Genomic DNA, 15,244 nt, shown 5'->3' with positions numbered 1-15,244 from the left:
AACACAGGGCTCGAAAGTCACAAAACTAGGGGTTATTATACATGAATGAAATCGATTTATGTCCACTTGCTAACCGTATTGACAACAGGTGCTGAAAACATTGAACTGTCATTTAACAAAGCTCATGTTTCATCCGCAGCCTTGGGCTTACCCATCGCTGCGGACGTTGGAGGTACCAGTAGAAAGCGGGTACGGACTACGTAACTCCGGCTTGGACCGCGGCCCAGGGATAGGTACTATGTAGGTTCCAATGCTTCACCGTATTTCTTCTGAGAAGCTCAGTCTCTGAATAGCAGAGTCAGGGCTTGGCAAAAATGATGTGATACGCGTGCAACAACGCGTCACTTTTAGTGTTGCTGGAACGCACGATTAGAGTGTGGCTTCTTGACTCCAAGGCTGTAGTTAATCAAGTGAAGTCCTCTATTTCCTATACCCGAACACCTGCTAAAACTTCATCCATTGGTAAGAGATGAATATCCAGACGTGGCATTGGTCGACGTCAAAGGGCCTAGCTCCCATCATGACGCTCGATTGGACGGAGTAATGCGTCTCCGACCTTATCGTCTTTGCAATCAATTCCGAGATCCTAGAAAGGCGGGAACTGTATAGTCATCATGAGCCCTTCGGTTGACCAGTCTGCTATCTCCCTCCTAAACATATGACTTCCTTTCGAGCCCAGATGATATACTAGATTCCACAAACCACCGTATACGATACCATTTGCAGAAACTTGTTTGAGTATATTCCAATCATGTCGACAACGGCCGAGAAGCCTGCGCCCAAGGATATATCCTATCACTTTTCCCGCACAGCCAAAAAGCGCCTTCCTAGCCAGGTCAAACGGTTCTATCAGTACTTTGCCATTCCAGGAATCGGTAATCTCGCCGGAGGTATGTAACATCATCCACTCCCTGACCATGAAATTGAACCTTCGGACAGGCTTACCAAACCCCGGATATTTTCCATATGACACCCTAGAGGCGTCAAGTGCACTTCCAGATCGATTCAAGCCGACGCCCAATAAACCCGTCGACCCTCCGACCACAGAGCTTTCACGAGCCACTCTTTCAGACGGCCCATCTGCCGCTAGAGTGCTCGTTCCTCACGATTCGGCAGAACCTAACCTCCTGCGCAAGATCGACTTGACCACTGCGCTTCAATATGGCACTGCTCAAGGCTACCCCCCGCTTTACAGTTTCATTAGAGAATTCACCCAGAATTACTTGCATCCCAATGTCCCTTATAAAGGTGGGCCTGAGGTGATCCTGACATGTGGATCGACAGATGGCTTTTCCAAGGCGCTCGATCTTTTTAGTAATATATGGGACGAAGACCGAGATTGGATTCGAGAAAGAGAAGGCCTTCTTTGTGAAGAATTTGCATATATGAATGCCATCCAAACGGCAAAACCTCGAGGTCTCAATGTCGTGCCTGTGGCGATTGACGATGAAGGAATGCTTGCTCATGGCAAAGGCGGTCTTCGAGACGTCCTGTCTTCCTGGGATAAGAACAAGGGCAAACGACCTCATATTATGTACACTGTCACGTGAGTATCCGGCTGTCGATCCTTCTACATTTGCTGATTTCAATAGCATGGGTCAAAATCCCACTTCTGGGCTTCTCTCCGTCAAGAGGCGCAAAGAAATCTATGCTGTTGCCCAAGAATTTGATGTCATTATCTTAGAAGATGACCCTTATTGGTATCTTCAATTCCCATCCGCCAATGCACTCTCAGTGAAGGCCAAGGGAAAACCAGTGTCGTCCAACTTCCCTTCAGACCCGGATCACAATTATAACACCAGTTCTGGGGGTCGGTCCACGGGCTATCCATTCTTGGATAGCCTTGTGCCCTCATACTTGTCAATTGATGTAGATGGCAGAGTACTAAGAGTTGACACTTTTAGTAAGACTGTGGCGCCAGGCTGTCGTTTGGGATGGATTACTGCACAACCGGCCGTTGTTCAGAAGATCCAACTGATCACGGAGACATCAACCCAACAACCCAGTGGATTCGTCCAAAGCTTAATTGCTGAACTCCTCTTGGGTCCATCAACCCATGGTGACCCAGGCAAAGGTGGCAGTAAAGATGGTAGTGGTTGGGGAATTGACGGCTGGGTCCGCTGGCTTGAAGGCCTACGTGGTAACTACGAAAGGCGCATGCAAATTATGGCAAATATCCTCGACGAGGGACAATACCTGATTCAAGACTCGCCACGTCGGTCAAGTATCTCACAATCAGACGCCGATGAGTATCAAGTATTACACAAGACACAACTATACGACTTCGCATATCCCATGGCTGGCATGTTCCTCTGGATGCGAGCTCATTTTGAGACTCACCCACTTTTCGGCAAGGTTCCTGGCCCACGACTTTCACAGGCCCTATGGATCTTTATGACCCAAAAACCATATCTTGTCCTCCTCGCGCCTGGGACCATGTTCTCGCCTACTCAAGAGATCATGGAGGAGAAGGGCTGGCAATACTATCGCCTTTGCTTTGCAGCTGTTGATGATGAACTCGTTGAAAAGCACAGCCGTGGAACAGTTGCTGCTTTTGCAGACTTCTGGGCCATCGATGACGTTCACAAGATTGATAAACTACTGGAGGATTCTGAGGCAGAGTCGAGAATGGCTGCGCTCGAGGCAGATAACAGTGTAAGTCTTTCGCTCCACTAAAGTCACTGATCCCTTGTTAACATGTCAACAGGGTTCCTTTGCCACTAACCCAATAATTTGTTAAATCACTCGAGAAAGGATATCCAGCTGCTTCACAAGCTTTGCGCTGGTGAAAGCTGATGTGAACTGAACAGTATTAGAGCCTACGATGTCAGCAGTTATGAGTCTATAACGAATTGTTCAACAAAATTGTGACGGCCTAGCTAAGGCCTAAGGAGAACTGTGGCAAGAATAAACCATCCATTTGAGTTGCTAGTAGTATTTCTACAATGCTGCACCCACCCACGTGGCCGATTCAATCGTGCCAAATACTCGACAACGAATGTAGTCAGCACCTACAGTCAACTCAAAAGCTCGAAGTAAACATGCAGGAACGTGGTTACGTGGCTGGGGAGTCAAAATCCAATCAAGCAACCCTCGTGCCTGTGCAGCCCCTCACACAAACAGTAACAACCCGCCTTTCGAGCTCTCCATGATCCCCGGCCCGTTGCATTTGAGCTACAGGACGGATCGGCTGGCTTTGATGGCTGACACTCTGTAAGAATCTAAGCTCCCAATAATCCTTCCAATAAACGCTGCCACAATGCTTGAACCACGCCCTCCATGTCATCGGAACTCTTATCTCCCCCACTAGATGCCAGGTCAGACTCCGCTGACGGTCGGTACCTAGCGTTCTCAAATGGTCGATCTTTTCGCTCAATGGCAAGTACAAGCTACTAAGTTGGAACTGATGCTGCTCCTTCTTTTCCTGGAAGGACGATCCTACCCACAGATGCTTTAGCGAGAGAAGCTCTCGTCTCCAGCTCTACCAAGTTTCTGATGGAAGGAAGCTTGGTTCTGCTGAAGGACCCAACGGCCCGTCTCGTGAGTTCTGGGTTTCATAAAGTGTAGTCTTCCATTGCCGTAACTGAATGACACTCTCTTCGTTCTGCAATCTCCAAACAGGCTGAGCTGTCCATCATGTTGTTGACTTCATTACTCACGGCCGCTGCGCTGTTCCGCCCTCTTCAAGTTCGTGCCTGTGAGGACCATGACTGGACTTCGCCTGTTCTTGGAGGCTATCTCGACCATGACCTGATGAGACGGCATGAACTTGGTAAAAGAATCCAGCCTCAGGCCTTGAGAACTCCTGCACAACAGATCAAAGACTTGCACTGGGGCCAGCTCAATTTTCTCCACACCACTGACACCCACGGATGGCTCGCTGGTCACTTGCTCGATGAGAATTACAGTGCTGATTTTGGTGACTTTGCTGATTTCGTCAGAAAGATGAAAGCTAAGGCAGACTGGCTCGGTGTGGATCTATTGCTTGTCGACTCAGGAGATCTCCATGATGGCACAGGCTTTGGAGATGTCACCACTCCCAACGGGAAGTTGACCCTGCCCATATTCAAAAAACTTCCTTACGATCTCCTATCCATTGGGAATCATGAGCTTTACACCACGGAGATTGCAAATGATACCTATCATAATTTTGCGCCCAACTGGGGTGGGCGCTACTTGACATCGAACGTCGATTTCAACCTCACTGGGGTTGCAAAGCCCTTCTCACAACGATATGCTTACTATGAGACCAAGTTTGGTATCAGAATCATGAGCTTTGCGTTCCTGTTCAACTTTACTGGAAACAGCAACGCAAGCATCGTCACACCTGTGGGTAATGCTGTCAAGCAACCTTGGTTCCAGGAACAAGTGAAAAGAACGGACATCGATTTGTTTTTAGTCGCGGGACACATCACCCTACGAAATTCCACGGAATGGGGGTTGATATACTCTGCGATTCGACAATATCATCCAACGACTCCGATTCAGATTTTTGGTGGTCACCGGCACATAAGAGACTCTGTTGTCTTTGATGCATCAGCCTTTGGACTTGCATCAGGCCGGTATTGTGAAACGGTCGGGTGGGTTTCTATTGACGGGCTTCCCTCAAATGTAACTCGGGCCAAATCACCACAAGGCTCGGGCACCAGAATTACTCAGAAACCCTCGGCTGTGCCTGGTGTCACGCCCAACCTCAATTCTTCATTATCTTTTACTCGACAGTATCTCGACTTCAATCGGTATAGTTTCGAATATCACACCGGAACTACGGAACAGTCCTTCAATACTTCTTACGGTCAGGGACTCAGCGAAGAGATCACGGACTCAGTCGAGACTGTTCCTTCCTTGACCGAGAAATTGGGATGCTCCCCAGGAAACTTTTACCTGGACCGGTTTCCATTGACATCCAATCAAAGTTTGTTCAACTATCTGACGACTGTTGTTTTCCCTCAGGTCGTCGTCGATCCGAATCGCACGGATGTACCTCGTATTATTCTTACCAATACGGGAGGTTTCAGATATGATCTCCTCAAAGGACCATTCACCATTGACAATGCGTATCAGACAAATCCATACAAGAACTACTGGCTTCGAATGACAGCCCCATGGTCCGTTGCCAAGGACCTGCTGCTAAACATGCAGACGGATAAAGTCTACAAACGTCAAGCAAGCACCAACAACACCCTGGTCGAAACTAGTGGATACGTGACCAAGGACGACCTGGGCAGCGATGGCGACAATATAGTCCACACACCGCAAGGTTACTTCAGCACTCCACACTACGTGCAGGCAAATGTCAGTGTGGCCAACATTACGGACGACACCCTCGTGGATGTCTACGGCACAAGCTTCTTCACTGCGGCAGCGGGCAAATACCTGCAGGGAAACACGACAGACTGGTTGCGTGCGGACGGCAACTACAGCAGCTTCGACACAATGCCACGCATGGCGAAGATGTACTGGAGCCAAGATTGCTAGACAGCAGAGATGCCGTGGAAGCGAGTGGAGATTTTTACGAATGACCAAGATTTACAACAGCAACGAAGAGGCCGGGCTTTTTTGATGACATCGAGGAAGGTGATTGGATATGACGGCACGTCACACTTGATAATAATGATAATGTTGAAAAGGTGATGACCCTCCACTACATTATCCGTATTTGGGTCCTCCTAGATCGAGGGCGCAATGACTTTTAAAGTCTCGATGATATATGAATCACAACTTCTTACGTGCTCGATAACGAATGCCGGTCAGAAATATAATGGTACATAGAATGAATCTGACGATCCCTTGCCCGAAAGTCCCCGAATGGCAGCAGACGACGTTGAAAAGCTCAACACTCACCATATAGGGATCCGGTCATTGGATCTCACAGAAGTCTGAGCGGCGTTTATGCGCTTTCTAGCGGACGCAACAGCGATGCCCGGGCGGGGTGGAGTTTCGAATGGAAAGGAGGCAGGAAGACACTGGCGGTGGCATCGAGAGGCCAAAATTACGAGCAGGGGAAGGTGCAGCAATGCATTACATGTGGTTAATGATTGGACTTTAGAAACAATGTTCTTCATAGTCCCGTGAGATACCCAGTTAGGTATGGAGATAGATACATATAGCAATAATTACTTTTTTTCCTTCGAGATGATCCCGCTAACTAGACTAGACCAAGCCAACATCATACGACGTAAGAGGTACATTCCCGAACCCGAGTTGGGATAATACTGTAATGCGAAAAGAGGGTATCTAAATGACTTTCCTTGAAACAAAGGCAAAAAGCAGGCGAGGCTGAGAAGGCCCCATGAAAATTTCCTTGGCCGCATCACTGTGGCACGACTGGAGCATCCATACCGAACCAGTTCCATCCCTGGTCGAGATCGAGATTCGTCTGGTTGAACGGGAAGGAGCCGAAGTTGAAGTTCTGAGCGGCGACATTGCCCATGCCTCCCGTGGCGACGCCGGTGTTGAAGTCGTGGATGGCGGCGTTGTATGGGCTTTGGTTCTGCTGCTGGGGAGTGAAGCCGGAGCTGCCTGTCGCGCTCGCCGACGGGAAATCCATTGGGACCTGTGAGGGAAACGACATGAAGCTGTCGAATGTGACCAGTGGATCGTCAGTTTCGGGCCATGAATCTAGTCCAGGTGCTATGTATGAGGTTGATTCATAAACAGGTAAGCGGTGTGCTTGGAGCTGGCTGTCGACATTTGTGACTAATGGCGAATGCTGTGTGCTATTGGAATAGTTCGAGGGCGGCGTAGGGAGACCGCTATTTGCGACTCCTCCAGCCGAGATGGTGGTGTTTAGCGCGGAGTTTCCTCTTGAGACATACGTTCCTGGTTTGATCGGAACGAATTTCTTGCCCATGCCGATTGAAATCGTCCCGAAGTATGGAATGGAGACCTGGCACGTCTCTTTGGAGGCGGCACACTCCTTAGCCTCACGCTCCGTGCACCCCTGCCGTACCTTGGCTAGCATTTCGAGAGCTTGGGCGCTTTGAGCAGCGACCACGCCGCCGGCTTCTTTGGAAGCATCTTTGAGAAGATGGATGGTGTGATCAATGAGATCTGAATCTTTCTGATCCTGTTCATGATCTGGCTGTGTAGAATGAGTATTTCGATTCTGTTGGGAATAGCCGCACAAATTCAGCAGTAATAACATCGCTGCTGTAAAAGTCTGAAAGTCAATCAGCTTGCAGATGAATGGACCAACAGCGGTATTGCTGCGTAGTGCATCGTAGACCCTGATCATTCCTCGGGAAGCGTCCAGTGCAGTGGTATGAGAATATTGATAACGTTTGTCGCTTGAAGACCGGAGCATGAAAGGCATGTGAAGCAGCAATTTTGCTTGGTGGTAGAAAAAGTGTGCTTGGAGTCGATCGAAATGTTCTTCTGGAGGAGTACCCGGTAAGAAATCCGTTGACCACCAAGCAGGATCCTGGGCGTCATGCAATTCTTCAAGATCTTGGTCCATTCTTAATGTGGCCGAGTAGCCCATGGGGGTAATACTCTGATTTCGATCATTGATCTTGGTGACTACGGGAATCATCTTTGAGACAAAGATCTCGCCAGTATTGCCTGCAGCGATGTGAGCACCACTTACATAAGGAGCCACAAAAGACTCGGCAACCGAGTACGGCAAGCCAAGAAGTAAAGAGAGATACCTGTCACCTAGCACTAGGTGACTCCACAGGTTGACCTGACGTTGGTGCTGTGGAGATGATGTGTTTGGTTGGGCTGCTAGACGATGGAAACCCAAGAGCTGGGAGAATGCGATACCACGGTGGAAAAGGAGCCAAGCACGCCTGGGACGTCCCATATTGACATGGTATTTGGCCTCAAGCATCATACATTCGATTCCCTCAAGTGTTGCAGCTATTTCGTCGTCGGAGGTGATTAGGCGGTCGACAGTCGCGATGTATCTCTCCATCAACTCGGCAGGCTCCTCCTTCATATGTAGAATGGACCAATCGAAGCTGTCTGGTAATTGATGGACCCCGATAGCTATACACAACATGATTTTGGCCAGCTCGGCGGGCTTTTCGGATCGGAGAGAATGGGAGACTGATTCTTTGATGGTATCACACCGGCTGTCGGTGATTTCGGGGAACATTTTCCGCCATATGAGCCACCATTCATGAGAGTTCTGAAGAATGATCTCCAGGTCATGTGGAGAGGGTAGTAGTTGGCTCAGTGCTGTGATGAGGGCTTTTGACTTGTTGTATTGCGCACGAGATATTACAGGTTGGCTCTCTTTCCTCGTGATGACCTCGTTGTCGAAGAGAGTCAGGGCAGGGGCATCGTCTCGAAGACCACCAGGAAGTAATAAGGACTCTTCCAGAACAGCGTCCGCGCGTCTTAAAGAGCTTTTCAGTGATTTTAAGACTTCTGCGGCTTGAGCATCGACCTGTGACTTGTCTTGTTCCTGGGCCTTATCTGTCTCATCAGCCCTTTCGGGGAGGCGATGTAAAACCTGCTTTACGAGATCCTCCAATTGAGAGACTCGTTCTCTCAGGCTATAGGAGGACTGTTCGGCATTAGTTGTCGCATATGTCTGGATGTCTCCATGCTCTTGGTCTATACATGTGGATCCTCTGGCATAGCATTCATTGCAGCAAGCCGGCCTTCCTGGTTCAAACGTACACTTGATCTTTCGACGCCGACATTCTAGACAGGATTTCGTTCCTTTGCGCATTTTCTTGCGCAATGGACCCTGCGCATGATCGGAGTTGACTGTCTGAGAATCATTGTAGGGGGAGGTAGCACTACTTGAGGTCATGATGCACGGTTGTTGCGAGTAGACCTGATAGATAGTACGGGGAAATGAGGGTAGGGTGGCTGCAGTATGATGGGATTTGTTGCAAGGCAGCGGTCAATCAAGGCAATGGCCAGTCGATAAGTCAGCTATGCAACGTGCATGACACAGAACTGGACTTAGCAGCGCAATGAAATGGTGGGAGGACAACCACTCCCTACAAATCCTGGTTAGAGAGGTGGGTGATGGACAAAGCGTAGCCACGAAACGGCAGAATACAAGTGCTGACTGATAGTCACATGATAGCTAGCCTGTCACTGGTAGAGCCATAGGCGGTGTGGGCCGCTTCCAGAAGTCCCTCCCAGATACTAACAATCCATCAAGGAGACTTTCTCAGTTCTGGGCCTCAACGACAGCGAGCAACACAGGTATCGGCTACATTCCTGATCACTCTCTCATTACGGCAGGTGGGTGAGATAACCATCTGATGTCTCCATGCACATACTGTATGATGACTCTTCAGATGGATATCCTTGACTCCTCGACTCCTTGACTCATCAGCCAATTTCTGCCTTGAGACCGACTGGGCGCTTGACGGCTGCCTGATTTTCTGCGACGGACTTGGCAGAGATCGATAGCAGGACTTGCGAGTAGTATCATGAACGTTCAGGTTCACAGTCCGTGGAATACCATAACATCAGCAAGGTGCTCTCCGTCCGCCGGTTCGGCCGAGTCAGCCAAAACTCCCGCTGACAAACCGGAGGAAGCTGTGGATCCACTAGGTCGTAAACGGAAGTTTCACCACTTCCGGTCCTTCTGGTTGGCTGCTCGGATTAATATCGATTTCCCTTCCGAGAGCGCCGTCCATCATGGGTTCAGCATGTCCAAAGTAGGCAAGTCCCATTGTGTTAGAGCCTTCCCCCTTTTTCCCATCAAACTTGAGTCCGGCAGATTGACTGGGAAAACCCACCTCACTTCGTAACTCAATCTGATGTCGGAACACGGATCTCAGCCTCAACCGAAAGCTGTTCAACCACTAACCCGGCGCTACCCTTCGGCCTCGCCTGCTTCGCGTTGACAGCCTTATTGCTTGTTGCATTTTTACACGTGCACTTGGCCTTTCTTTGCCATCATTGACCGGCCAGAGGTAGTATCGGATGCGAGTACGTGGTTGCTATCGCTCGAGATGATTCACTTCTCACAATCTTGATCCACTACAGACCCATTATGGTCCTCCCTCTGTCCACACTTCGTCCGTGATCGTTCGCACTGATCCACGCGCCCGGATTGCTTTCTCCTTGTTGCGATGCCTGCGCTTTGTTGTTTTCGCATACTTTTTTCCAGGCCCCAGGGAGGAAACTAACGTTATGTCCCTAATCGCCGGAGACTTTGTAGAAATGGCCGTTTGTATATATCCAACCCTATCTCTCTATCTTTTTCCCTCATGCCTTGAATTGGACATAAACATTCCTTCTCTAGCACCTCTCTTTCCCTTCTACTCCTTCCTATTGTCCTAATCCCCTTCCCCATTGCCCATCATGACCGCCAACCCATCACACCAAACCTCAGCTGCTACGTCAGTCTCAGACCTTAGCAAACCGCCTGTTCCGATTCTCGACGAGAAAGACGTCGCGGTCGATACAAACAATGAATCACCAGCACTACCGGTCGATGTGGAGAAGGATGCCGATGAACTCAATCGTGAGCTGTCACGTATCAACACAGCCGATTACCCATCAGCGTTTCCATTGACCATGATTGTCATTGCCCTTGCTTGCAGTATCTTTCTTGTCGCTCTCGACATGACTATTGTTGCGACTGCCATCCCCAAGATCACAGATCAGTTTCACTCGTTGGACCAGGTTGGCTGGTATGGCTCTGCCTTCTTCCTCACGGTTGGATCATTCCAAGCCACTTGGGGCAAGGTTTACAAATACTTCCCACTCAAGACATCTTACCTGGTCGGCATTTTCATCTTTGAAGTTGGCTCCTTGATCTGCGCAGTCGCCAACAACTCAACCACTCTGATCGTTGGCAGAGCTATTGCAGGCATGGGAGGGGCTGGTATCGCCTCCGGATCCTACACGATCATCGCTTTCTCTGCCCCTCCTAACCGTCGACCGGCTCTTACTGGTGCAATGGGTGCAACTTTCGGCATAGCATCTGTTATTGGCCCTCTCCTTGGTGGTAAGAAATACACCCCATGCCATAACTTTCAATCTCAATTACTGATTTCACGTACCCAGGCGTATTTACTGATCACTTGTCATGGCGCTGGTGCTTTTACATCAATCTGCCTATTGGTGGTGTGGCCGCCGCTATAATTTTAGCTTTCTTCCATACTCCCAAGGCAGCAAAGCCTCAAGCGGCAAGTTGGAAAGAGAAGTTCTTGCAAATGGATTTCCCTGGAACATTCACGTTAATGGCTGCCATCATCTGTTATCTTCTTGCTATGCAGTGGGGAGGAGCCACCAAACCCTGGTCGGACGGGTCTGTCATCGCAACATTGGTGCTCTTCGGAGTCCTAGTCATCGCCTTCCTCGTCATTGAGTATTACCAGGGCGAACGTGCACTACTACTCGGACGTCTAATGAAGGACCGCACGATCGCAGCTCAATGCGCTTATATCACCATGATTGCTGGAGGCTTCTTCGTCCTCCTTTACTACCTTCCAATCTACTTCCAGGCCACAAGAGGTGTTTCTGCTGCCAAGTCTGGAATTAACAATCTCCCTCTGGTCTTCGGAGCAAGCCTTTTCTCCATCGTCGCTGGTGTCTTGTTGACAGTGTGGGGTCAATATATCCCTCTTATGGTTTTTGGTTCAGCTGTCGCCACTATCGGCTCTGGTTTGATCTACACACTGGAGATCGACAGCGGAAGCCCAAAGTGGATTGGTTATCAAGCTCTTGTGGGCATCGGTATCGGTCTCGCATTTCAAATCCCAGTCATCGTTTCCCAGGCTGTTGTCAAACCATCAGATCTATCGACTGTCAGTGCCATCGTCCTTTTCTTCCAGACAGTAGGAGGAGCCATCTTCATCTCTGCTGCTCAATCAGGCTTCGTCAATCAGCTGCTCAAGGAACTTAAGAAGACAGCTCCCACCGTCAATCCTGCACTAGTTGTCGCCACGGGCGCTACAGATTTGAGAAAAGTGTTCAATGAAGACGAACTACCCGGCATCCTGGCCGCATACATGGAAGGCTTGAAAATCCCATATGCGATCTGCATTGCCTTTGCAGGTCTCAGCTTCATCGTTGCCTTTGCTCCGAGATGGGAGAGCATCAAAGGCAAGGTGAGATTGGACGGTGGCGTCTAAAGGACAAGTTTTGATCCTACCATGGTTCTTCCAGCTGGCTCTGGCAATACTCTAATTCCACACATCTTGCGCCCACATCCCTGTCGGCAATCATGAGCAATATGACCTTTGCATCTTCGGCGCTCCCCTACGTTGCATTTACACATGAGGACTACCTCCGGAGCCCAACATTCACATAGACTTTCTTTATCCTTGGTTGCACGGGGGGCTTGGGAATGATTTGCACTCCTATTTCAAGACGCCATTCATCATTGGTGTCTATTGGTGTCTGTTGGCTGAGCTAAATAAGAGGCACACAGCTGTACTGTACTATGGACAACGGTCTCTCCTCCTCCTTTATTATTATTGAAGGAACATGACAGAATAGCAACCTACTTTCCTAATTAATCGAATCAAAAGTCTTCAGTCCCATCTCCCTCCACATAAGTTATAACCCACATCACCGCCACCCATTGTAATGTGTTTCAGATATCATCCTCGTCCCCAACACATCATGACCTGTCTCGGCGATATAGCTATAGGATATCATCAACGAATGAATACAGTACCTCGTCCAGGTGCAGTCAGAACAAACTCAAGCCCGTCAGCACCAGCCCAGGGCTACCCGCTCCTCCATGACGTGAAGGTAAGCCGCCCTGTATGCACGTCAGCTCCCCGCAAACAATACACACATACATTACATACATACATACCTGGGGCACATACATGCACGAATGCCTGGCTTGCCGGTAAGACTGACGACAGACAGACACAGAAGCTTGACGACTCAGGAGCAACATGTCAGATGTTTGGTAGGTAGCTTAAAAGATCCTCGTTGTATGTACGTCTCCGTAGCCATGTGTTTCCATCCGGCCGTCCATCAAGCGTCTAAGGAACGGCTTGCTTGCTTGGATCAGAAGGGTGGTCTCACGTTCATGGAATATACCTCATTCTTCGATCGGATGTTCTTCATACTGTCATCATTGGGGCCCCTCAGTTTCTCGGCCTATGGACAGACACGATCGAAGTAAAATGTTCTTCCGAGATGTTGACACCGATTCAAAGTAGCAGCAGGCCATAACTTTCCAATGAGGACGCCAAACCGATTCCCAATCAATTGTCACGAGTAATACATATGAGCTTGCTATGGCTAGCTTTTTCATCTAAATCCATATTGTCGTACTCCTGATATCACCGGGAGACTTTCCATAGATACCCAAGTTCATACACGAGCCAACAAGTTCACACATTCATGAGAAATCCCGTAGCTAAGTTTGTGCTTATATCAACATCATATCTTATCAATGCAGGGCAACCGCACCTTCGCCGTCGGTGATGCATCCATGACTGGCGTCGGAAACCAACTTGGCGTATTTTGCAAGAGTGCCTCTCGTGGCACGAGGCTCTGGTCTGTTTGCCGCCCACTTCTCGCGTCTGCTGACGAGTATCTGTTCATCGACCTTCAGGTCTAGAACTCTCTTCTCTGCGTCAATGACGATCTCATCGCCATCTTCAACCAGCCCGATAGGTCCACCTTCCATCGCCTCAGGAACGATATGGCCGATGAGGAAGCCGTGGGATCCACCGCTGAACCGACCATCGGTGATAAGTGCGACGTCTTTGCCTAGACCAGCACCCATGATTGCAGAGCTGGGTTTCAACATCTCTGGCATACCGGGGCCACCCTTGGGACCTTCATAGCGGATGACCACTACAGTCTTTTCACCTTTCTTGATCTCTCCGCGTTCGAGTGCTTCGATGAAGAGATCTTCTGCGTCGTAAACTTTGGCTTTACCCGTGAACACTAGACCTTCCTTTCCGGTGATCTTCCCTACTGAGCCACCTGGCGCGAGAGAGCCTCGAAGGATCTGGATATGGCCAGTGGATTTGATTGGTTGGGAGAATGGTTTGATGATGGTCTGATCTGAAGGGAAGTCTGCCGCAGATTCAACATTCTTCTTCAATGTCTGTCCTGTAACAGTCATGTGGTCACCCTTGACGACCCCCTCTTTGATGAGGAATTTCAACAACGTAGGTATTCCACCGATATCATGGAGATCATTGAATACGTATTTTCCGCTGGGCTTCAGGTCGGATAGGAATGGTGTGCGGTCGGATACCGCTTGGAAGTCATCGATTGTGAGTTTAAGACCCACGGCGTCAGCCATAGCAATGAGATGTAGAACGGCGTTAGTGGAGCCTCCGGTAATCATTACGAGTACCATTGCGTCTTCAAATGCCTGGCGAGTCATGATATCACGAGGTTTGAGGTCGAGCTTGAGGAGATTTTTGATAGCACCTCCAGCTGCTAGACATTCAAGCTGTTTTGCTCTTGAGACGGCAGGATTAGACGCAGAACCCGGTAATGTCATACCAAGAGTCTCTATAGCTGATGCCATAGTATTAGCGGTATACATACCACCACAAGCACCACCACCTGGGCATGCGTGACGGATGATATCAAACCGTTGCTCCTCATTGATCTCTCCAGTAATGAATTGCCCATAAGCTTGGAATGCGGAAACGATATCAATATCGGCGTTGTTTTGAGTCGAGGCACAGCCTGGGGCGATAGAGCCACCGTAAACCATAAGTGAGGGCCGGTTTACACGGCCAATGGCCATCATAACCCCCGGCATATTCTTGTCACAACCTGGGATAGATATATTGGCATCATACCATTGTCCCTGCATGACAGTCTCAATTGAATCGGCAATGATCTCCCGAGATTGTAGACTGTAACGCATGCCAGTGGTGCCCATGGAGATGCCGTCTGAGACACCAATGGTGTTGAACTGCATAGGAGCAAGCCCCGAGTCTGCCACGCCTTTCTTGACAATATTGGAAAGGTCGAGTAGATGCATGTTGCAAGGGTTTCCTGACCACCAGACTGACGATATCCCGACCTGTGCTTTGTTCATGTCCGTCTCGTTGAGACCGGTGGCGTACAGCATTGCTTGTGAGGCACCTTGAGACTTTGGCTGTGTGATCTTTCTCGAGACTTTATTGAAGCCCGAATCGTCGGAGGAGGAGCCATCTTGGCTAGGTCGTGAGGATGAGAACGGCCGATAGCTAGTGATGATAGTCAGCATTTATGATGAATAGCCAGTAGATGCATGGGATCCGAACTTACATGGTCTTTTTATTGAAGAGCTGTGTCTTCGCCTGCCGCAAGCGCAGACTTCTAAAGGCAGCTGAGGTTCTCATGG

The 15,244-nt window shown here is 49.3% G+C and overlaps 5 protein-coding genes across 5 annotated transcripts; 3 read left to right on the top strand and 2 right to left on the bottom strand.

Annotated features, from left to right (window-relative positions):
• Window positions 1-751: 751 nt before the first annotated feature.
• On the top strand, window positions 752-2,740 carry LTR84_004011 (uncharacterized protein; the record flags this gene model as incomplete). The annotated part of the gene is made up of 4 exons (XM_064847590.1): window positions 752-890; window positions 940-1,546; window positions 1,593-2,655; window positions 2,708-2,740. The coding sequence occupies 4 exons, from the start codon at window positions 752-754 to the stop codon at window positions 2,738-2,740; spliced, it is 1,842 nt and encodes a 613-aa protein (XP_064704702.1).
• Window positions 2,741-3,636: 896 nt separating this feature from the next.
• LTR84_004010 (uncharacterized protein) lies at window positions 3,637-5,478 on the top strand (the record flags this gene model as incomplete). Its single annotated transcript, XM_064847589.1, has 1 exon — window positions 3,637-5,478. The coding sequence occupies one exon, from the start codon at window positions 3,637-3,639 to the stop codon at window positions 5,476-5,478; it is 1,842 nt and encodes a 613-aa protein (XP_064704701.1).
• Window positions 5,479-6,313: 835 nt separating this feature from the next.
• LTR84_004009 (uncharacterized protein) lies at window positions 6,314-8,764 on the bottom strand (the record flags this gene model as incomplete). The annotated part of the gene is made up of 1 exon (XM_064847588.1): window positions 6,314-8,764. One exon carries the CDS (start codon window positions 8,762-8,764, stop codon window positions 6,314-6,316), a length of 2,451 nt encoding a protein of 816 aa, XP_064704700.1.
• A 1,514-nt stretch (window positions 8,765-10,278) lies between these two features.
• On the top strand, window positions 10,279-12,056 carry LTR84_004008 (uncharacterized protein; the record flags this gene model as incomplete). Its single annotated transcript, XM_064847587.1, has 2 exons — window positions 10,279-10,927; window positions 10,987-12,056. 2 exons carry the CDS (start codon window positions 10,279-10,281, stop codon window positions 12,054-12,056), a joined length of 1,719 nt encoding a protein of 572 aa, XP_064704699.1.
• Window positions 12,057-13,336: 1,280 nt separating this feature from the next.
• On the bottom strand, window positions 13,337-15,242 carry LTR84_004007 (uncharacterized protein; the record flags this gene model as incomplete). The annotated part of the gene is made up of 2 exons (XM_064847586.1): window positions 13,337-15,107; window positions 15,169-15,242. The coding sequence occupies 2 exons, from the start codon at window positions 15,240-15,242 to the stop codon at window positions 13,337-13,339; spliced, it is 1,845 nt and encodes a 614-aa protein (XP_064704698.1).
• Window positions 15,243-15,244: the final 2 nt, after the last annotated feature.

Source organism: Exophiala bonariae, assembly GCF_035927105.1.
Source record: "Exophiala bonariae strain CCFEE 5792 chromosome Unknown scaffold_18, whole genome shotgun sequence".
In the NCBI taxonomy this organism is placed as follows: domain Eukaryota; kingdom Fungi; phylum Ascomycota; class Eurotiomycetes; order Chaetothyriales; family Herpotrichiellaceae; genus Exophiala; species Exophiala bonariae.
The sequence above is the reverse complement of the archived record's forward strand: the minus strand, read 5'-3'. Positions and strand labels throughout refer to the sequence as shown.